A 23836-nucleotide genomic window follows, 5' to 3' on the forward strand; every position below is an offset into this window, starting at 1 on the left:
ACTTTTCTGTTAGTCTATAAGGTGCCACAGGACCCTTCGTTTTTGTCCTATCAGAGTACTGAAAGGGAGAGTTTGGAATGTATCAGCAGTAATACCTCACCTTAATCTGAAATAAGTTTCATACGCAGACAAACCCCACAACGCCTTCTTTCACCCCCATTGCCCCCGACCTGGTGTTTAAGGAAGGGTTAAAGGAAACAAAAAGACTCTGAAGAAACACACACACCAAGCAAGGCAACTTACCAGATCCAAGTGGTCCTCCGTCTGAATGCAGAAGAACAGAAACAAAACCAAGACGCACTGTTACATTTATACCTTTTGCCAACTGTTTCAAAGTCCAGCATCTAAGGCCTGATCCTTATTTAAACTTTAGGCCTTTTGCCCAGCTCTGGCAGGAGGCAGGGGACCTAAGGTGGCCATGAATTGCATTAACATCCACTTTCAGACTCCTTTACACTGCCCCAGTTGTGTAAAGGAGGGTAGTGTAACTGCAAATTCAAGCCTTCAGTCTTTTTTCCTGTGTTCTCCTGAGCAGAAATAAAGCAACACTTCTGCAAACTAAAGCTTGCCACACGGTATACCTAGTATAATGCACTAGCCTAATTGTGTAGATTAGGGGACTGATTTTTACCAGTACATTTAAACCCATACAGCCCAATGTGAAGCAAAGTGTAAGCATCTTCCTACCAGTACAACTATCTCTACACAACCTGGGACTGCATCCCTTTAATTAAGCTGGTATGTTACTTGCACATATGTCTTTATCCCTAGAACAGGATAAGGAATTGTATTTTATGACTCGTTTAGTTAATAGATGAGAAGGGGAATGACAATTAATGGTACGGTGGAAAATGGTAACTTTTACCCTAAATAAAGATCAAATGGTTCTACATGCATATGCAGTAACTGTACACACCAGCCTAACTCCTCAGCTGGAGTATTGTGTCCAGTTCTGGGCACCACAGTTCAAGAAAGATGTGGGGAAATTAGAGAGGGTCCAGAAAGAGCAACTAGAATGATTAAAGGTCTAGAGAACGTGACCTATGAAGAAAGGCTGAAAGAACTGGGCTTGTTTAGTTTGGAAAAGAGAAGATTAAGGGGGGACATGATAGCAGTTTTCAAGTATCTAAAAGGGTGTCATAAGGAGGAGGGAGAAAACTTGTTCTTCTTGGCCTCTGAGGATAGAACAAGAGGCAATGGACTTAACCGCAGCAATGGAGGTTTCGGTTGGACATTAGGAAAAAGTTCCTAACTATCAGGGTGGTCAATCAGTGGAATAAATTACCAAGGGAGGTCGTGGAATCTCCATCACTGGAGATATTTAAGGTCAGGTTAGATAGATGTCTATCAGGGATGGTTTAGACAGTACTTAGTCCTGCCATGGGGGCAGGGGGCTGGACTCGATGGCCTCTCGAGGTCCCTTCAGCTGTGTCTACACGTGCACGCTACTTCGAAGTAGCGGCACTAACTTCGAAATAGCACCCGTCGCGGCTACACGCGTCGGGCGCTATTTCGAAGTTAACTTCAATGTTAGGCGGCGAGATGTCGAAGTCGCTAACCTCATGAGGGGATCGGAATAGCGCCCTACTTCGACGTTCAACGTCGAAGTAGGGACCGTGTAGACGATCTGCGTCCCGCAACGTCGAAATTGCCAGGTCCTCCATGGCGGCCATCAGCTGGGGGGTTGAGAGATACTCTCTCTCCAGCCCCTGCGGGGCTCTATGGTCACCGTGGGCAGCAGCCCTTAGCCCAGGGCTTCTGGCTGCTGCTGTGGCAGCTGGGGATCCATGCTGCAGGCACAGGGTCTGCAACCAGTTGTCGGCTCTGTGTATCTTGTGTTGTTTAGTGCAACTGTGTCTGGGAAGTATCAGAGGGGTAGCCGTGTTAGTCTGGATCTGTAGAGCAACGAAGGGTCCTGTGGCACCTTATAGACGAACAGAAAAGTTTAGAGCATGAGCTTTCGTGAGTTAACTCACTTCTTCAGATGCATCTGAAGAAGTGAGTTAACTCATGAAAGCTCATGCTCTAAACTTTTCTGTTCGTCTATAAGGTGCCACAGGACCCTTCGTTGTGTCTGGGAGGGGCCCTTTAAGGGAGCGGCTTGCTGTTGAGTCCGCCCTGCGACCCTGTCTGCAGCTGTGCCTGGCATCCCTATTTCGATGTGTGCTACTTTGGCGTGTAGACGTTCCCTCGCAGCGCCTATTTCAATGTGGTGCCGCGCAACGTCGAAGTTGAACATCGACGTTGCCAGCCCTGGAGGACGTGTAGACGTTATTCATCGAAATAGCCTATTTCGATGTTGCTACATCGAAATAAGCTATTTCGATGTTGGCTTCACTTGTAGACGCAGCCTTCCAGTCCTAGTACTCTACGATATCTATCCAGCAGTAGGTTGACCATCCATTCCATTTTCACCAGGACACTGCCTTACTTAAGCCATCTCACACAAAATGGGCAAACTGTCCCATATTTTGCAGGGCTCCTGTTCCCTGGCACCCAGTGTCTTGGAGCTGCAGCCCCCACTGCCAGAGCGCTCCTCCATGGGGCAGCTGCCCTGTTCCCTAATGCCCAGCACCTTGGGGCAGCAGCTCCTGTGCAGGGGAACTCCTCTGTGGGGCAGCAGCCTCCACTATCAGCAAGCTGTGCCCTGGGGTGGCTGTCTCATTCCCTGACATCCCACACCTAGAGGAAACAGTTCCCGCTGCCAGGGAGCCCTACAAGGGGTGGATGATTCGTTCCCCTGCATCCCACGCTACAAGGACGCAGCTCCTGCTACATGGAAGCTCCTCAGTGGGGCAGCTGCCCTGTTCCCTGGCACAGCAGCCCTTGCTGCCAGGAACCCCTGCCTGCTGCAAGGAGGTTGTGGAACCACCATCCTCAGCTCCCCCTCATTGGGAGGTGCAGTAGCCCATACGTGGGACAGCATCCCCCCATCCCTGCAGACTGGCATCCCGTATTCGCCATAGAGCAATGTGGTCAACCTATTCAGTGGTACCTATGGGAATTCAGCTGACAAAAAATTTGATTATGTATTCCCTGGATCATTATTCCTGGGAATATAAAGAACACCAACAATGGAAAAACATGGACATGTTTCAGTAGGGGGCCCATGAAAAATTGGGATGTGTGTGTGAGGATCAAAATTTACAAGAAAGAGATGAATGTTTCCATGTAAAGGAGAAAGGAATCCAAAGATGTACGTTTCCTATATTCACTGAACAAAAGTTAGCTGTTGTATGTGCAGGAAGGGGGTGCATTTAAAAAGTCATTGTCTAAGTGTAGCAATAGATGATAAGGAATTGTATTTTATGATTAATTTGGTTAACAGATGTACAGATGTTGTTAACTTGGGACAACTTTTGTACGTAGACAAGGTTACAGAAACTTGGCGTGATCTCCATCTATTATTTTGGATTTGAACCAGCCAATATTGCCACCTATTTATTATGAAATGTGGCTTTTTTTAAAAAAAAAAGAACCTTCTCAGAAGCATGCTTGCGACAAATGTTTCATTTTTCAAAACTTCTCCTTGGCATCAGAATCTTTTGTTTAGCTTTATTTTTTGCATGGTCAATTGTGACTGATTCTGTCATCAGCCCGAGGCCCACGTATGCTTATGGGAGTAGGTAACTTTCAGCATGTGAAGCCTGGAGAATCCTAGCAACATCAAGCAAAAGGGACCTTGAGAGGCTGGCTAATTCAGCTCCCTGCACCAAGGCAGGACCCAGCAAAATCTTGTTTACTTGTCATGTTGTAGCCTGGTAGCAATGGGCTACTCCTGAGAAACACCACAGTATTCTATGAAGAAACACCATTGTACAGTGAAGCATTATGAGCCATTACTGGGGAATGCTAAGAATACTTGACAGTAATAATCCAGCAACAACACTGTTATCAAGCGGTACCACTTCCGACCGTTACTGGGAAATACCACAGCATTCTAGAGCAACAAGTGCTGTTCCCTGTAAGCGAGTACTTGGGTAACCACCCAGGAGAGATTCAGGTGTCACTCAGATGATTAGCAGAGCGCCCACAGCCACTCACAATTTCTATCTGCATCTTGGTGCACCTAATAAAATTTATTCTGCACAGGGATGGAAAAATTAGCAGGAACCCTGGTAACAACCTCACAGCAACACCTCGATGTGCCGCAGCACTACAGGCTATTGCTGGGAATAGGTCAGCACTCCCTGTCTCTCTCTAGCTGCATGGCAGCGGCTCAGCTGCCGAGAGCATTCTCCCCCTGAGGACATTGGTGGCACTCACCAAATGGTGCATCAAGCCCTTGGTGCCCTGCGAGGTGATCACGCGTAAGTCCGGTTTGCGGCTGTTGGCGGCCAGCTGCGTGCCGTGGGAGGGTGGCGGAGGCGATTTTGCTGGGATGATCTTGCCCATGGTGTTGCCATTGGAGACGGGGAGAAGACCTGGAGAGGCTCTGGCGCTGACATAGCCGTTCCCTGCGGGGGGTTGGGAGGAGAGAGGGGAGAAGCACACACAGATTGGAAACAGTCAGAAGGGGAAAGGTAGGGCTCAATTCACAACTGCCCACAGGCCCGCAAATGAGGGCAGTGAAAAGGGGGAAGTTGCCCTGGGCCCTGGTGTTTCAAAGGGGCCCAGAGCTCTGGACCCCTCAGAAGAGCCAGGGCTCAGGGGTAACCATTGCCACGGTGTGGGTGGTGCTAATGGCTGACTGAATCAAGCCCTGTCCCTTCTGCCCTTGGCCTCACCCCTTCCCAGTGCACAGAGCCAGGCTCCACACCTTGCCGTGGGGCCCACAGTGGCTGTCAGCCCTACTGATTGTCCCACCCATGGTGCCCCGTTCTCCCTTGCCTGGCATACCTTACAGTCGCTTATACCCCTGCAACGTAAGTGTTCAAAGGCTGCAAAGCCAGAAGGTTTCATTCATTCGTTCTGACTTTGACCAAGTCCCCCTTGCACACCTCTGGCAGCGTAATGAGGGTTTAAGGTCATTTCTGCCCATTCTGAGACCCCTTTTCATTGCTTGAGTGACACAAGGGGACTTTCACGTAGACAAGAATCAGGACCAGTGCTATCACCCTTTGTCGATCCGGGCTCTGATCTGCGAGCTCTCTGGGCCCAGGGCTATCTTGGCCAGAAATGCTCAGCATCCAGCTCAATCTATCTTCAATCTCAGTTCGTCCCATCACTACGGCATCTGAGCACTTCTCGTGTTTCACTGCGTTTTTTGGCCAAAGATTCATAGATTCCAAGGCCAGAAGATCATTGAGTCCGAATATTCAAACTTTTCACAGCTGTGTCCCCCATACCCTTGTCTGCACCTCCCCCCAGGAATGAGGCCACAGTTGCTGGGGGAAAAAGGGGCAAAGACAGCGGTAAGAGGATCAAAGATGGGGCCAGTCAGGTTCTGGGTCCAGGGCCAAGAATGGAAGTATGACAAGGGTCCCCAGGCTGGAATGGGATTGGGGGCAGGACTGGAGTGGGGCTGTGTAATGCTCTCTCTCCACACGCCATGGGGGAGCTAGCCAGGGCTCTGCTGAGCCCCACGGAACGTTCCTCCATGGGCGCCCTGGGGTCTGCTCCCCACAGTTTGCAGACCCCTGATCCAGTACGACCTGCTGTGTAACACAGGCCAGAGAATGGCCCTAAAATAATTCCATCTTTTAGAAGAGGATCCAATCTTCATTGCCCCAGCTAAGGCTGGAAACTCAGGGCCTTTAGTATCTGTGACTGAAGGGCTGATACCTGCGCTAAGAAGAGACCTGTGAAATGGGTTTAGTTTTAAATCTGTGTTAATACTGAGCCCCAAAGCCAGCTGTCCAGAGTTCCAGTCCAGTGCTTCGACCACTGAACCGTTCTCTCTGATTCCCCATGCCCGTCCTAGCCTTACAACATGGCTACAAGGTACAACAGGGCTGTTAACCACTTTTGAGAGATGGGAAACTGAGGCACTGAGCTTTGCCTAATGTCAACCAAAAATGTGGGACTTAAGCCCCTGTTTCTAGAGCTCCATTCAAGAGCCTTAACCAGCACACATTCCACCCCACACCCAAAGGCAGGGGCCATCTAGGAGAGATTCAGGTGCCACCCAGATGCTTAGCAGAGTGCCCACACCCGGCAGCATGTGCTTCTATGGGTGGTGCACATCATCACGTGCCATTGTGCACATAAAAAAATTTATTCTGCCCATGGATAGAAAAAGAGAGCGGGAACACTGCCCAGAGCTACCCACCTCTCCTCTAGGTGAGGGGTGCTGAGCTCATGCTTCACCCCCTGCCCCAACACCACTAGACGCCTTCTCCAAGCCCCCACCCTGCCACTTCCTGTCCCTGCCCCACCTCCTCCCCAAACTTCTGGAATGCGGCAAATCAGCTGTTTGCAGCACTCCACAAGAGGGTGGGGGAGAAGCTGGTCAGTGGGGCCACCCAAGGTGGGAGGCACGGGAGGAATGGGGGGAGCTTGGCTGCGATTTTCCCCATGGGTGCCTCGGAGCATGCATGGAGTCAGAACCCATGCACCCACCTACTAAGCCTCTAGGCATTACTGCAGTACAAGTAATAAACATTATGGTTCTAGTTCTTATTTACACTTAGGCCTGTTTGCACTGTGCTGGCAGAATAAAAGGATCTCAGAAAGGGCACAAATCACAGTCACACTGACTTTTAGGTGTCACTGAGAAACAGGTCCCCGTGACATGTGGAGGTCCGTGTCCCCCTCCTCCCCACGTCCCAGTATAGAATTTTGCATGCGAAGCAAAATTAAAAAAAGATTTGATGAACGTCAGGAAAAGAATAAAGTAGATGAGATTATTGTTCCGATGAGATTATTATTATTATTTTTATGAATAGGGCCCTAAGATAGAAAGACATTTAGCAATCACCAAGATTCAGCCCTCATATTCATCACGCATTAGACAGGGAAAAATAGGTCGCTGATTGCATTATTAATCAGATTCACAATCATGCTACATCTGCATTTCAGGGGGCAGCTGGGTGGCAGTGGCGCTTCAGACAGAATGCGTGCCCAGCTGGGGAGAATCCTGGCTCCTGCCAGTCGTCCCATAGGTCTGACCTGCCTCCTGATTGCTCTGCTGCAGGGGTCTAAAAGTGAGCTTAAGTGTAATTTACACTCACAAATTAGCCTACCAGACCTCTGATCTCAGATGGTAATGCCTGGACACAGCAGGAGGCGTCTGTGTGTTGTTGCACAAGGATGTCTTCTGCATAGCTACAAATCTAGAACAGCACAAGTCAAGGGAGCGACCCCACCACTATACATAACCGACCCCGCAGCAGCCCATGGAAATGCTCCCAATAACCGCGGCCGGGCTTTGGAACAAGCTCTGCGGGAGGGGGGAATCAGGCGCAGTGAGAACATGCGCGCGAACAAAGAGACGCTGAAGATGTTTCGTCTGATTACTGGGCCAGATCCTCAGCTTTCAGACAACCGAGCAGAAGGGAGGCGGCAAAGCTGTCTGAAAGTCACCTTTGCTCTCCTCTGATTCTCGGACAGCTCTGTGCCAGGTCGGACCCCCTGCCATGGAAGTCAGAGCAGCCTTGAGGCTTCTCTAATTTGCAATGGCTCTGAACAACCTCCAGAATTTATCCTGAAACAGGAGCTCGCTAGATTATAAAGGAACCCTGGGCTTGCTCCTTTCCTTGGTAACACCCATATGCTGGCGCTGAGAAGGGAGTACAGTCAGAGCTTATGTAGCTGCTGTCTAGCGGATAAGAATAAAGAGGAAGGATCTTCCAGCAGGGGGACGTGGGTCACATCAGCTCAGTTTTGGACTGCTTTGTATTGAAAGCAGAGAGGAATTGTTAGACTCGTGGTCCACCTGAGGTAACGTGCTGCCTCTAAACAGCGTCAGCGGTAGCCACTACTCACTGCTTCCAAGAAAGGTACAAGAGCCGCAGCAGCAAAGGGCCAGTTTGTCCTTGAAGAAAAGTTCCTCCTGACTCCAAAGATTTAAAGCTGGCTCTTGCTCTGAACAGGAGCTGGGTGTGTGTGTGCACCCCTGCATCAACTGCAACGTTTGAGCCTATTGGTAGGTCAGCAAGTTAGCTAGGCACCTGGGTGCACTGTGCTCTGCATATACCCTATCTCATCTGCAAGGCCACCAGCTTTTATGCTAATTGATGATGGAGATGCAGAAAATTTCCTGTGCGACCTTCACTGCTTTCAGCAGATTTCTCTCTACAGCCGCTTGCTCTTGGGTTTTGTGCAAGGCCATACACAAGCTGAGAGGGGCAAGGCCAAATGATGTTCAAAAAGCTTATGGTTTCCAGCCATACGGTGTCCGTAACAATAACAAACACATAAATAAATGGTTTCCATGACAATCAGAACAGTGTATTTTGCCTTATTGTCTGTGCTGATCCAGGTGGGTCTATTGCAACGGGCTGGCTGGTGGGTGTGAGCAACACTGCCCTCTCCTGGATGCAATCAGAATTGCTCACCATGATTCTTAAGCCTCATACTGCTAACAGGGATTCTCCCTGAATTCAAGCAGCACAAGTTTGCACTTAAACAGCAGGAGGATCTCAGTTCTAATCCTGATATCACCATAAAATTTCGAGCCAGTTCAGAAGAGCAGTGTGGTGGGGTGGTAGCCCCACTCCTGCAGGGAAGGAGTTAAAGGAGGGGAGCCTGCGCAGAGCCCTGGCCAACTGGAGAAAGGCTTGTAAGGAGCCAGTCAGAGGGCAGCTTGCTGGAACAGCGCAGTATATAAGGAGTTGCTCAGCAGAGCAGTCAGTAGGGACCTGAGCAGAGGAGAAATGCCTTACATGGACAGGCTAAGGGGATCTAGGGAGGGGCTCCAGTCTGGCACCTGCCAGGTGGCTGGCCCTGATACAAAGGCCAGTAAGATACAAGGAGGCGATCCAGGGAACAGGAAGCAGTACAATGGGAGAGAGAGGAGGGCAGGACAGGACTGCTGATCTCCCTGAGGACACCATAATCCTGGGAGTGATGACGTGGGCTCAGAGCCACCAAGCGACATACCCGCCAGGCGAGGGCGCCCTGCTGAAATCGAGCCAATTCCCTGTGTGGCCAGCAGGAGGCCTGTGGTGGGGAGTCCTACCCTGTTACACGTAGTAAGTATGAAGTCGCCCCATACCCTGCAGAGCTGCGTCGGTCGGGGGTTGGGAGGGGCAGTGCAGGTATGGGGAGGGAGGGGGCAGATGTGGGCTGCAGGCTGAGGATTAGCAGAAGAAACACCTCGCCTGTCTTGACTCCTCTGCATTCCATTCCCCACCCACCCCTGACTGGCCAGGTGCTCGCTGCTCTTTGCTGGCCCTTGGCCAGCACCTGGCTCAGAACCCTTATGGGGTGTGTCAAAGCCACACAGGAAGCGTGCTGCTTTGAGAACCCAATGTGCTGCACGTCAGCTGTTCTGCTAGGCGCTCTCTGCTGACCGCACGGGGCCAGGGGAATAGACAGCAGCAGAAAAATAGGAGCCCAGAGCCTTCTGCACAGGCTCAGCTCTCCTCCAAATCCCTGATCCAATTGCCAGAGGCACCGATCACCTCTGGAACGGACACACCATTGGCAACACACATCCTCCGCCTCGACCCAGGCGCTCTCCAGTGTTCCCTCTGAGCTGAGTACTTAGGCGGCCACCCAGGAGGAATTCAAAAGCCGCTCAGCTGATTAGCAGAGCGCCCTGCAGCCACCCACTGTCAGCAGCGTGTGTGTCTATGGGTGGTGCACATCCGCACAGGGTTTGGCACACACAAAACTTATTCCACACACAGGTGGAAAAAATGAGAAGGCACAGTGCTCCCGTGTGTCTGACCCCCCAGCTGAGGGAAGAGGAACCAAGAGACGCACTCGGATCGGCACAGAAAAGCGCTCCCCCTTCCAAAGGCGAATGTTATCTCGAAGGCACAAGAAAGCTGCCCCGTTGGCGACTGCAGGACAGAGATGTGGCAAAGCAAAGGCTCGGGGAGGGGCCCCTAGCTCTCCAGCGTCTGAGCAGCTCTCTCAAAGCCCCTTCTCCTACAGCCCTACACGGTCTCACAGAGCGGGACGCAGCGTAAGAGAGGGAGGGTTGAAAACACAAGGCCAGACTCAATGAGTCTATTCCTGGGCTTGGGTGTGGGGACACCTTAAGACTTGTTTGTGCCTGTGTCCAAACCAGCCGACAGGAGCAGGGCAAAGGGGGCAGTTGTGCCAAGGCCCAGCCTTTCAAAGGGGCCCAAAGCTCTGGCCACTGCCACTCCTTTGGCAGCACGGCAACTGGAGCTCTTTGACGCGCTGGTAGTGCTGCTTCACCCCTCTGTGCAGCTTTGCGAGCCCAGCAGTAGTCTTGGTGATGCTAAGGGTGACTTTCACTGGCCCCACCCCTTCCTGCCCTTGGCCCCACCCCCTTCTGGGGGCACAGAGCTGGGCCCCCTCCCACTTTGCCCAGGGTCCTGTAGAGATTATCGGTCCCACTGACTGTATCCCGAAATTGTTCACAGCCAACCCAGCCCTAGGGTAAGTTAGAGCAGCCTGAGGGCTGCTGCACTTTGTTGCCTTACATACCGTGGGGCTGTGCCGACAGCACAATGTGCTCTAGGCCTGGTCCAGGTCCCAGAAGTGGATAATACTCATGACGTAGTGTGCTCTGGCCATGGCCCCGATCTGCACCCCCTCCCCCGTGAGTCTGTGGGACTCGAGAACAGCCGCAGTGCAACGTGCTCTGGCCAGGCCCCCGAATTCCCCTGCAACCCTCTGTCTGTGGTTGGGCACAGGGTATGGAGCCTGGACGTTAGTGCTAAGCTGTCAGGGAATCCCAGAGTGACCCAGGCCAGCAGTCAGAGGGATCCAGGGGAAGGAATGAGTCCAAGGTCACAGGCGACGGCAGGACGCTGGCCAGGCTACGCTCCCGCACTGAAGGGAACCAGAGCAAAGGAGGCATTACTGGGGTGGATGAGGGGCGCAACAGCCTCAGGGGGAACCCAAAGTTTATGGTGGGGCCCCAGATTTTGGAAGCTCCCCAGCACCTCATCTGCCTAGTGAATATGAGGGGCACCCCCCTGAATTCTCCGTCCAATTGCTGCCCTCTGCAGTTCGTGTGGGGCTAAGTGGGGACAGGGGCATGAGGAGGTCTTGGGAATGAGGTCTGGGTCGAAAACAACAGGCGGTGATAGCATCGCAGGGCTCTCTTCAGCCCCGCAGGCCCCGCTTCCATTTCCTGGAGTGGCTGGAGGAATGAGAGGAATGTTTGAGTGACGTCAATTCTGACATTCATAGATCCTGCCAAGCAAGAAGCTGGAACAGCCGCTCGCAACAGCTGACGTGGGGGGCTGGGGAAGGTGGGGGGGGCTGGGGCGGGTTACAGAAAGGCAGAGACCCGCTCTGTCACTAGATGCACCGGCCAGTCCTCAAGGCTTCTTTCCCAGCGGGCCTGACTTTGCTGATGATCTCAAGCAGAATTCAGAGCCAGATTTTGAACACTCCTAAAGACCTGGCCATGTTCTGGTCTCTGCTCTCCACTCTGGCAATACACCAGAGGCCTCAGGGCACTGCCGAGGGGCAAGGGAGAACTCCCCCAGTGCAGGCTGTCTGCCATAAGCTGCTTCATGTTGCCTCACCCCTACAACCAGCCCTGGCTTATGGGGCATGCTGGAATTTTGTCCCCTGAATGTGGTGCTAGTGGGACTCTGGACAGCCCAGCAGACCAGAGGTGGTGCAGAACCAGCCCCCTGGGCTGTGCAGATATGGGGTTCTAGGTCCATTGGGCTGTAGGATCCAGAGCCCAGCCATAGCAGCAGCAACATGAACAGGGATTTTAATCTTGAGCTGCCACCCTGAACCTCATGTTGCGAGGGTAATTCCCATCTCCTTGACCTTGGATCATCCATGCCCGAGCTCACTCTGGACTGAACTCCTATGCTGTGCCACAGAGGCATGTGACCCACTTGCAATTTTGTACCGTTTAGGACTCTTTTTGCCTAATTCTGATCATTATGATTGAAAGTAACTGCATGGGAGCACCTGGAGACGCAACCAAGATCAGGGCTTCACTTTGCTCGGTGCTGGATGTGATCTAGAAAGAGACCATCCTTGCCTGGAAGAGCCTGCACGTTAAACAGACCAGACATGGGACACGCAAAGTGTCGTTAGCCCCATTTTACAGAGGAAGAACTGATAGTGACACCCAATCTCATTTGGGCAGCGGAAAGGGACCTTCAAGTGGATGTTGTATGGAAGGTGTTTTCTGATGCCAGAGTGGCACAGGTCTGTCTCTATGCTAGTACCTTGCCCAAGATCATAGAGTCTGTGACACAGCAAGGAACTGAACATAGCTCTAAGTCCCAGCCAATTGCTTTGGCCACACAGCTACCATTCTCCTCTCCCAGACTATACAAAGTTTGGTTCAGTTTTGAATTCTAGTGGGTTATGTGCACCCAAAACACAACTATAACAAAGAAGCAGAGATGAGAGAGAGAAAATTATCCCCTAGGGCAGAGCCAGGACCCAAACCCAGACCTCCTGTGGCCCCATCCAGCAGTTTAATCACAGGCCGCCCCTCCACACAAAATTTGCGGAGCTACAAATCCACACCTAGAAGATTTGGTGGCATTTGAAAGCACACTCCAGGCCTGACACTAGCTGTCTGAGTTGATCCTTTCTACCAGTAACGCCACCTTGGTCTTTTCAACAACAGAGCTCCAGGCGCTTCACAGAGGAGGGTAGGAGCAAATGGGGAAACTGAGGCACAGAGCCATGACATGCCCACAGTCACCCAGTGGCAGAACTGGGAACTGAACCCAGGTTTTCTGAGTCCCAGTCCACCACTCTAGGCCACCATGCAACCACGTCAGAGGTGGTCTGTGGTCTCACTCACCAACTGGGCTTGGGCAGGCTCCGTTTGTGTTGTTCAAGTCTCCTCCAAGCATCGCCCCTGGAAAGCAACAAGAGACGCAGGGACAAAGTTAATGTAGCACTCAGGACACTGAGCAGCTGTAGACTGTTTGCACATGGGGAAATCAACAGTACGACACTCCTATCAAGAAAATCCAGGGTAAAACGTACAGCGTTTCCAGGAGTGCAAACGAGATCTACACAGATACATTTCCTGTGGGCATGAGGCAGTCAGAGTGAGATGCTCGTTCCAAATCACTAGGCTTGGAATCCAGCATGGCTCTGCTGTTCTGAGCCCTCACAGGGACATGCGCTCCGCAGGAGAGAACCCCCACTCAGCGCCAGGCCTGGGAAGAGGAGCTATCAGATAACATTTTCACCGAATGGAAATCAGTCCCGAGGTGGCCTGAGGGGCATGATGGAGAAGCCCACTGGGGTGGCGTCATGCAAAGACAAATGGCTGGGAAGTGCAGCTTTTCACTGTGGGCTTGGAAAGTTATTCCCAGCGAACCGAGCCCTTTTGCCCCTTTGCAAACAGACTTTGATGTTTGCTCATTTATTTGCTGTTTTGAAACCTTCAACCACATCTCAATACTGTTATTTCTTCCAGCAGTCCCCAGTCCTTCTCCATTATAACCACCTCGACATCTTAGAGAGCTGGGACAGGAATTCAAGAGTCCATATTCACATGTCACTGCTCCAACCACTAGCCCACGCTCCCTTCCCAAAATCAGGAGCTAGAACTCAGGCCTCCTAATTCTCAGAGCCCTGCTCTGATCACTGGACCACACTTCCTTCACAGAATGAGAAAGAAAAAGTGAACCCAAGAGTCCTGATTCCTGGTCCACTACTCCAACCACTTTACAGGTTGAACCACTCTCATCCAGCATCCTTGGGACCTGACCAGTGCTGAATGAGAGAATTTGCCAGACCATGGGAGGTCAGTATTGTCTAGCAGCATTACCAACACATCCACTGCTTACTGGGCTCTTAGAAATCATTTAGAGGTAAATTACAACTAAATAACAGCACAGAACACAGAGAGCCAGAACTGGTGGCTGCGAACAAACTTTACGGGACCGTGGAAAACTTGGCCACATCCCTGCTAAGTGGTCGTCCAGCTAACTAAAATCATGCCGGATTACAGAATTTGCTGGCTGAGAGAGTTCTGGATGAGAGAGCGTCAACCTCTACCACAATCCGCTCTTCGAGCTAGGAATCTCCAGAGCTCAGATCCTCAGAGGAGTGACTGCATAAGTAGGTTTTAGACCAGTAATTCCCAGTGGTAGGTAACTAGAACCAGATTTTCATTCACATTAAGGCCCCTCTACACAAATTGGCAACATCAAGGGGCTTTCAAGGGAACATGCATTATATTCACTTTAACGCCCTTCTGCAGAGAGCAGTGCAAAGCAGCCCCCATGTAACTGACACATGGCTCCCGATATACTCAGGCAGCATTTAGAAGTCTCTAACCAGCACTAGTCGTCCCAGACACACCCAGTACACAGGGTTCTGTGTAACCATTTCAGAGACATCATGAAGCAGTCAGTATTAGCCTTTCCCACACACCAGGCAACCACAGGCCCCACTACATTAGCACTGCTTTTGATTTAGAAGCGGCAGCGCAGCTTTCTGTTCCCCTCTGACATACATAAGCAACGGTGTTCCACACCGTGCAGGCACACAGCGCTTAGGAAACAGGATTCCTTCAATACACAGAAGGAAATGCTGACAGGAGCTGCCTCTGCGGAGGAAGGGAGACCTCTGAACTGATGCTCTCCCCCTGAAACGAACAGTTTGACCCAAATGGAATTTTCCACCCCTTTGGTTTTTCGGAATTGTAAGCAAACTGAAAAATCTGTCCTTCACTTCGGTGAGCATGCAGGACCTCTTCAAGTATTAGAGAAGTGCAGTAGCACTTAACATAAGAATGGCCAGACTGGGTCGGACCAAAGGTCCACCTAGCCCATGATCCTGTCTTCGGACAGCAGCCAATGCCAGGTCGCGCAGCAGGAATGAACAGAACCGGGAATCAAGTGATTCCTCTCCTGTCATCTGTTTACAGCCACTGACAAACAGAAGCTAGAGACATTGTTCCTGCCCATCCTAATAGCCACTCATGGACCTGTCCTCCAGGAATTTATCGAGTTTTTTTTTTTTTGAACCCTGTTAAAGTCGTGATCTTCACAACATCCTACAGCAAGGACTTCCACTGGTTAACCATGACTTTCACGGAGAAGTACTTCCTTTTGTTTGTTTTAAACCTGCTACTATTAATTTCATTTGGTGATTCCTAGTTCTTGTGTTATGGGAACAAGTCAATTAACTTTTACTTATTTATTTTCTCAATACTAGTCATGGTTTTATAGACCTCTATCATATCCTCCCCAAGTCTCCTCGTCCCTAAGCTGAAAAGTCCCAGGGTACATTTATACTAGCCGGGAGATGGACCTGGTCAGGGTCGATATTCCAGGGTCCGACTTCCAGAGTCGCAGGGGATGTGCGAAGTCAAACTATCTGGGGCCGACAGTCAACCCCTGTACTCCTCATTCTCGCGAGGCGTAAGAAAGGTTGATGGGAGACTCTCTCTCATCTACCTTCCTCAGTGAGGACGGCCAGGTAAGTCGACCACAGATACCTCAATTCCAGCTAAACAACTGCCATAGCTGGAACTGAATTTCTACAATTGACTTTAAGGTCTAGTGCAGACCTGCCCCCAGTCTTTCTAACCTCTCCTCTTTTATGCTTAGGAATGAGCCTGAGTCATGGACCAGACCTTGCTATGCTAGATGCTGTACTGACAACAGACAGAAAAAGTGACGGGTGAGATGAATGACAGACTGGAGGCTGAAGACAAAGCTGCCCTCTCCTGGCTATTGCAGCAGTAAGTCAAACACTCACCTGCACTAGCTGGCCTCTGCGGCAAACCTGGTGACACCGTGTTTCTCTGCAGGGCTGGTTGCTGTGGCGAGAGAAGTCTTGGGTCTGTCAATGAAGAGGTCACCAGCGACTGGGTCACCAAGGAGCCCCCAGGGTTGCTGAACTGTAATGTGTTTTGATTGGTCACTGGAACCGTCACTGGCATGGCGAAGTTCGGAGCGGGCACTGCAGACTGAAGAGAGAGGCAGACGAAATGAGGGACCGGCCTCGAGGAGTCACCCCAAGGCACTCAGGAGCAGACGTCTGTTAGGTTCACAGTGCAGCAATGGACTGGATTCTTGGGCTGGAATGCCACAGCACTGGTTTACACCACTTACAGAGTTGGTTCAAACATGCACCCAGTTCATTACTGCCCTACCAGCTGTGTGGCCATTTGCACTAGTGCAAAGTAGGTGCAAGCTTGCACCATTCTCATTTGCCAGCATTTTGCAGCCACTTTACCCTGGTGAAAAAGCTGGAGGGCCATAGGGAACATGGCACAAGACATATGGGACGGTTGGATTCCCTCCATGAAGACAGGGAAGAAAGGGGAGATGGGTATTCATCTGGACACACTGAAGCTGAAATGCCCTGCAACCTGGTTTTGCCAGGTTTGAAACCAGTGGGGCTACACCACCTTATGCAGCTAAAGACCTGACCAAGTCTCTCAGTGAAAAGATCCAGTAGATTCTGCACACAAATGTAATAGCCCACAGCCCTACTCACAGTGGGCAGTTCTATTCCTGTGGCACCCAGAGGCTCCAATTGGGAGTGGATGAGGCTCTGTACGGATGCAGAGACCCAGCCCTGAAGAGCTTACTCAGACATTACTTTTTCCTCCATATTAGTATGAAGCTTGATAGCAACCGTGCTCCTTCTAGGGGGAGCACAGTCTTGGGTTAGAGCGCTAATGCACCCTCATGCTCAGAAGCATTCCCGCCTCTGCCACACACCAAATGAAAGACCTTAGTCAAGTCACTCAATCTCTCTTAGTGCCTCAATTCCCAACCCTTAAATGAGGAGAACAATGCTTCCTTTATCTGTTCAGATCACAAACCCTTTAAAGGCAGCGTCCATCTTTTACTAGGCGTAGGTAAAGCACCTAGCACAGGGAGTCTCATCCTGTCCCACCGTGCACATGCAGCACAAAGGGCTCTGATTGTTATTTATAATTGGTAAGGAGCTAGAGCTTAGAAGTCTGGGATAAGGATCCCATTGCACTCGGTGCTGTACAAACATGGAACAAAGATGATCCCTGTCCACACACCCGACCTCAACTAGAGTCACTAGGTGGCTACCATAAAAGAGAGGGTGACAAATCGATGCACTCGCAAGGTGCGGCTTTCTTTGTAGAAGGAGGCAACAGAGAGCTCCTACCGACTGATGGAGCTGTTGGCAGGCCAGTCAACGGAAAGACATACAGTTCTGACCCCAGAAGCAACAGAAGACTCTCTAATTCACAATCCTGGGCCCCTGGCTCAAGCGACAGATCCATCTAGCTCAGTTCCTGTAAAAGCCAGACTTGGCCCAGATAATCCAATCACTGGTGATCCAAGTCACTGATTAGCTCTTTATTAGTGAGAGCCGGCACCTGCTCAGAGGCTCTCTCAGGGCTTTACAATCCCCCACTCCCCATTTAATGTTTTGGCCTAGGGAAGCTGGGAAGCGTCCTGGTGTAACTGAGACGCCATTACAAAAGTGCTGCGAGGTGAACATGGCTTAGCCTTGCAGGAGAGGAAGAACGAGAAGCGAGAGAACATGGCAGAGCCACCCCTCCATCCTGTTAGGGGCTCCTGACTGGAAAAGCCACCCTCCTCCCAACCATCCCCCACATCTTTCACAGATCGCCGGGGCATCCAGCCACTCCAAGCCCCAAGCTGGCTTTAAGGACCGTCTATCACTGGATTTGAGCTTTAAGATTGCAAAACTCTGTGGAGCAAGGGACCTTATAAGCCAGATTCTCATTGACATGAAAGCCCTTTCAAATGGCTTCACAGCCACTTTAAGGGTACATGTACATACAAACACACACACAGAGCATCAAAGCAGCACAGACAAGACTCAAGGCTGGTCTATACTACAAAGACAGGTTGGCTTAATTGCATTTCTCTTCACTGTCAAAAATTTACAGCAGTAATTAAGCCAACTTTTTTCTCCCACCAATGCAGCACTATGAACACAATGGCTGATGCCGATAAAACTTATGTCACTCGGAGGTGTGATTTTTTCTCACCTCTGATGGACGAAAGTTTTGCCAATACAAGTGCTAGCGTAAACACTGCCTAAGCCGAGGAAAGAATTCCTCTGTCAGCCTCACTCCAACCTCCCCCACCTGTCTCCACTCCACATCTGGAGCCGCATCTCCACTGTGTCAACCCAACTTACATTAGCACGCAGCCCCCGTAGTTATTAATTCAGTTGGGCATGTGCGTGCTTGTCTCCTGGGGTCAGCGGCACATGTTCTCACCAGGAGCACTGGTATTGATTGTACTATCCGAGTAGGGCATTGAGGTGTGGCTCCCGAAAGCTGTTAACAGTCTATGTAAGCAATGCAACTGCTGCACGGATGCTACTTCGACTTAATTACATGGACCATGACTTGACACTGCTCGGGGAAGAGGTTCACTGAATCGGTGTGAAGAGTAAACTTTCCATCAGCAAGACTAAATTTTACATGAAGACACTTCTACAGCCAGGCAGCTTACGTTCTCTCAGAGGAAGGGTTATAGCATAGCAACAGAAAAACACCTTCCGTCGTTCTGTAGGAAGTGTCTACACTGCATCCGTATGATAGTGATGTAGCTACCAGCACTGCTAGTGTAGATTAAGCATGTTAAAGAGTGAGTGATCTGGTAACAGAATAACCGCCAAAACTTCTGTTTGTCATTCAGTTAACCCCACCGTTCCTCCCGCGCCCCCTCACATCCTGTTGCTCTGCTTCTGCAACAGGGAAGAGCCTGATCTTCATGGCAGGGACAGAAGCTGAGCCAGCCTGAGTGCAGGCTCAGCCTTTTAAATGCAGAGTGGCAGGGGTGGGGGGGACAGAAGCTGAGCCAGCCTGTGTGCAGCTCAGCTTTTTAAATGAGAGCAACAGTGGGGGAAACCACCTTATCCCAGGGCAAGCAGGGACCAGAGGCTGACCCAGCCACCCCGTTTACTTGCAGTGGTTGCAAGTAACAAATGGCACTAACTGATAAGCAGATGCTTAGTGGTTAGTCATGTAACTGGATACTCTATTACGTACCTAGTGTAGACACACACTGTGGGTGTGTTTGTGGGGGTGGAAATCAGGCCCTTAAATGTTTGGCTGTGCATATCTACAAGGCATTATTGCATAATAAATAATCAGAAGGAAGGAAGGACATAGTTCTACGCCAGATGCATATGTCAAACCCACTGTTGCAAGTTACCTTTATGGACTGGAGGACAAGAATCAGCCTTTAGCTCTTAAATATCACATTGCACTTTTGTACCACTGACCCACCAATCCTCCCCACGCTCCTGCCCAGTTGGGGACAGAGTTGGGCGCATGCCAATAGTGACCCAAGCAGCTTCCATTCTCCCCCAGATCAGCTGTCAATTACAGAGCACCCGGAACTACAGTGTTATGATTGGCAAAGGTTTGGAAGGAACACAACAAACCAAAACTCACTTAGGGAGAGGTTCATTAATCAGCCAAACATCCACAGCTTTTCTTTTTTCTTGAAAGCCAGTTTCAAGGGCACTCAGAATGCACATCCCCGTTCAAGCCCGTTTCTCTGTACAAGGTGTCATTAGCTTCCCCAGCAGATGAGTCAGGTTAGTTCTCATCACACAAAAAAGCTGGTTAAAAAGAAGAGCATCTGCTCCAACAATCCACTAGTGAATGTAGTTACCAAAGAGGCATAGTCAAGGGGGCAGACCCTGGGCTTTTGCTGTTAATCAACCTGTTCCTTGGCTGCTACAGACTGCATGATCTTTTGGGGCAGACACTTTCCTTTTTTCCCGTGTGCTCCCAGAACCTGGCACAGTGGGGGCCTGACCCTGGATTGATGCCTGTGGTCACTACTAGAATACAAATAATAAAATATTCAAAAGCGGGTAGTGCTCTGTTCTCCCATTGCCCTGCCCTGATGTAACTATCTGTCCCAGGGCAAAGTGAATGCTAAATGCTACACACTCATCTGGTAGAATTTTACACTCACTTTGCACAGGTGTAAAGGACACGACGAAATGTAGGGCAGCTGAGAATCAGACCCACAGATTTTAGGGCCAGAAGTGACAACTGTGATGGTCTTAGTCTGACCTCCTACATGGCACCCGATGTAGAATTTTACCCTGCAATTCTTGCACCAGTGAAGATACTGGCAAAGTTCTAGATGAACCAAATGAGGCAGAATCAAGTCCAAAGACCTAAACTTTCCTTAAAATCCAACTCCTGAGGCTCGAATTTTATTTACACTAGGGGCTTGTCTATGTTCAACAATGCAGAACAAGTTAGAATGTGCATTTAAAGTGCAACAGCTATAAGTGAATAACTCCATGTGTAGATATTCTGAATCGGGAACAAGAGGGCCTTTCCCATGGTTAGTTTAACCCACTTTCAGAGGGAGTGAATGTAAACAGAAAGAAGGTGATCTTATTCCAGAACATGACTGTTCACACATGGTGTGATTCAGGAATAACATCTTAAGTAGATAAACTAAAAAACCAATGTGCCCCTCTCTGGCAGCGTAAATGGTGTGTATTCCAGTTACACCCACTTTAGCAGCCATTTCTACTGCTGTGGTGGTATGATCAAGACCTTAGTGTAACTGCCATGGTTTGGGACTGGATTCCTTTCTAACCCTCATTTTGCTGACAGAGCCCTGGGCTAAAGAAGGAGGGCCTGATTCTGATGTACGGTGAGGTCTCATTACTCTGCCCTGGAAGCATTGAACGAATGAGGCTATGTCTACATTAGCCCAGAAGACTGACCTTCCGGGGTTCAATTTCGTGCATCTAGTGGGGACACATGAAATCGACCTCTCAGGAGCCACAGTTGACCCGTGTACTCCTCACAAGATGTGAGGAGTAAGGGAAGTTAACAGGAGAAACTCTCCCATTGACCTTGCTCGGTATGGACAGCCAAGTATCTCGAGCGCAGATAGGTAATTCTATCTATGGCAGTTGTGTAGCTAGAATAGACCTATCTGTGGTCAACTTACTTTGCCTAGTGTAGACATAGCCTGAGACAATCACACTCGCTTGAGGGTCCCTATATGTTGCCAAAGGGGTAGAAAAGGGGAAATGAGCATCAGACCCACAGTTTCTTACTGGCTTTTGCAACAGTGAAGTCTCAAGAAAAGAAAAGAAAAGAAAAGAAAAGTCACTCCTGTGGCCTGGTAAGGAGCAGCAGGAAGGAACTGGGGTATTCTATTTTTAATCCTGCATCCAGCAATTGGAAAGCTGCCCCCCTTTCTACTCCCCGCAACGTTAATTACGGCAGCTTGAGCTGAAAGGCTAATCCCTCTGATGATGACCTGCCTGCCTCAACAGTCTTTGCTCCCTTGAACTAACAACTAATTTGCAATGCCCCTCTTCCTTCCTTTGACACAAATCCCTTTCATCGCTGTCCTGATGCCACCCCACCACCATAGTCTCTGAAATCACACGCTAAAACCACCCTGGATTTCTGCCACAGTTGCGAGTTGGGCCAGGAGCCTTCTGCATTCACATGGATTGAAAGCAGAGTGGCCCCAAACTGGCTCTGATCCCAAAGCAGGGTCAACTGTCATAATCTGACCCTCCCTTTCCCCACCATGACTCATATTAATACTAGGGCTGTCTAGCAATTAAAAAAATTAATCGTGATTAACCACATAATTAATCACTTTGTTAAATAAATGGAATATCATTTACTTCAATTTTTGGGTGTCTTCTACATTTTCCAATATATTGATTTCAATTACACCACAGACTAAAAAGTGTACAATGATCACTTGGTATTTATTTTTGCATATAAATACTTATGCTGTAACAAAAAGAAATAGTATTTTCCATTAACCTAATAAATGTAGTCATGCAATCTCATTATCATGAAAGTTGAACTTACAAATGTAGAATTACATACGAAAGAAACTGCACTCATAAATAAAACAATGGAAAACTGTAGAGCCTACAAGTCCACTCAGTCCTACTTCTTGTTCAGCCAACCACTTAGACAACCAACTGTAGTTACAATTTGCAGGCGATAATGCTGCCTGCTTCTTCTTTACAATGTCACGTGAAAGTGAGAACAGGTGTTTGCATGGCACTGTTGAAGCTGGAGTCACAAGATATTTTTGTGTCAGATGCACTAAAGATTCCTGTGTTCCTCAATACTTCAACCGTCATTCCAGAAGACACGCCGATAACAAGTCAAAGCAGAGTAGACCAACACACACTCGTTATTTATCATCTGAATCAGATGCCACCAACAGAAGGTTAATTTTCTTTTTTATTGGTGGTTTGGGTTCTGTAGTTTCCGCCTTGAAGGGATGCTCTTTTAAGACTTCTGAAAGCATGTTCCATGCCCAGCCCCTCTCAGATTTTGGACAGCCCTTCAGAAGATTAAACCTTGTGTTGAATGCTCTGGCTATTTTTAGAATTCTCACCTTCTTTCAGTTTTGCCAAATCTGCTGTGCAAGTGTTCTTAAAAAGAACATGTGCTGGGTCATCCTCTGAGACTGCTTTAACATGAAATATATGGCAGACTATAGGTAAAACAGAACAGGAGACATGTTAGTGTATTTTTTAATGAGTGTATTTTAATGAGTTACATCAACATGGAATCATGTCTTCTGGAATGACAGCCGAAGCATAAAGGGACATATAAATGTTTAGTATATCAGGCATGTAAATATTTTGCAATGCTGGATACAAAAGTGCCATGAGAAAGCCTGTTCTTACCTCTTGGTGATATGGTAAATAGGAAGTTGGCGATACTATTTCTTGTTTGTCTGAGCAATTGGTTGAACAGAAAGTAGGACTGAGTGGACTTGTAGGCTTTAAAGTTTTACATTGTTTTGTTTCTGAATGCAATTATGTAAACAAAAAATATGAAGTGAACTGAAAAATACTATTTCTTTTATCATTTTTACAATGTAAATATTTGTAATAAAAATAATATAAAGTAAGCACCTTACGCTTTGCACACTTTGCTATAATAGAAATCCATACATTTGAAAATGTAGAAAAACATTAGAAAATATTTAACAAATTTCAAATGTTAGTCTATTGTTTAACAGTGTGATTAATTATTATTTTTATTATTTTTTGAGCTTGCACATGAATTAACTGTGACCACTTGGGAATCCTAATGGATTTGACTCAGTAATAATAGCAATGGGACAGATTTGTCTGTTCGCCTGAACTTTTCCAGTGTGGGGGCTGAAAGTTAGACAGCAAAGCTCAGATCTTCCAGTGTATTTAGGTGCTTAACTGAAACAGATGAGAGTCAGGCACCTAAATATATCTGAGGATTTGAGCACTAGGGTCTGCGTCTCATTTTCACTAAGGGTGTCTGCTGCACTTATTAGTAAGCAGTATAATCTGCCTAGCACAGATCCACTTATAGTGTTTGCATCTTATTTCTTATATGAGTAGAGGAACAAACGACCCTAGCAAAAAGCACTTTCATAACTACAGGGACTGGACTGATATAATGATTTCAGTAAACAATGAAAGACACCCTCTACTCCAAGCAAAAGAGTTATCCTAAGAGCAGACAAGGTCTGAGAGTTTTCCACACCACTCTTACACCATAAAGAGACCTTAATGGGAGGACAATGGTAACTGATACCTCTTTTAAGGTCAGAATCGGGTAACTGAGAATCAGGCCTGATAGAACAGGCAACAACTGTAATGTGGTATGTTCTAGCCATGCATCCCCTCTGCCCCCTACACTAGAAGAGGAGAATAAGGTGGGTACAGCTGTGGACCAGCTGGAGGGGGGCATTTCCTCACACTGTAAATCTTCCTTATGCCTAGATCAGGCCTGTTGCTAACCGGTAGAGACCATGCTGCCTCCCAGATGTTCCCTAGCCCTGGGTTTGCTACATCTGACGGGAGCACACTAACAAGG

General features: G+C 49.0%; 1 protein-coding gene across 9 annotated transcripts in view; it reads right to left on the minus strand.

Annotated features, from left to right (window-relative positions):
• MEF2D (myocyte enhancer factor 2D) overlaps window positions 1-23836 on the minus strand; it is a 219263-nt gene that overhangs the window by 23492 nt on the left and 171935 nt on the right. For 6 of the 9 annotated variants that reach the window (XM_074980969.1, XM_074980967.1, XM_074980968.1 and 3 more), the window contains 4 exons: window positions 15736-15946; window positions 12815-12871; window positions 4267-4457; window positions 244-264 (listed from right to left, as the gene is read on the minus strand). In XM_074980969.1, coding sequence (XP_074837070.1) covers window positions 244-264; window positions 4267-4457; window positions 12815-12871; window positions 15736-15946 — 480 coding nt within the window. The remainder of the gene's footprint in view (window positions 1-243; window positions 265-4266; window positions 4458-12814; window positions 12872-15735; window positions 15947-23836) is intronic. The other 3 variants (XM_074980972.1, XM_074980971.1, XM_074980970.1) reach the window with 1 other exon arrangement.

Source organism: Carettochelys insculpta, chromosome 30 (assembly GCF_033958435.1).
Source record: "Carettochelys insculpta isolate YL-2023 chromosome 30, ASM3395843v1, whole genome shotgun sequence".
Classification (NCBI taxonomy): Eukaryota; Metazoa; Chordata; order Testudines; family Carettochelyidae; genus Carettochelys; species Carettochelys insculpta.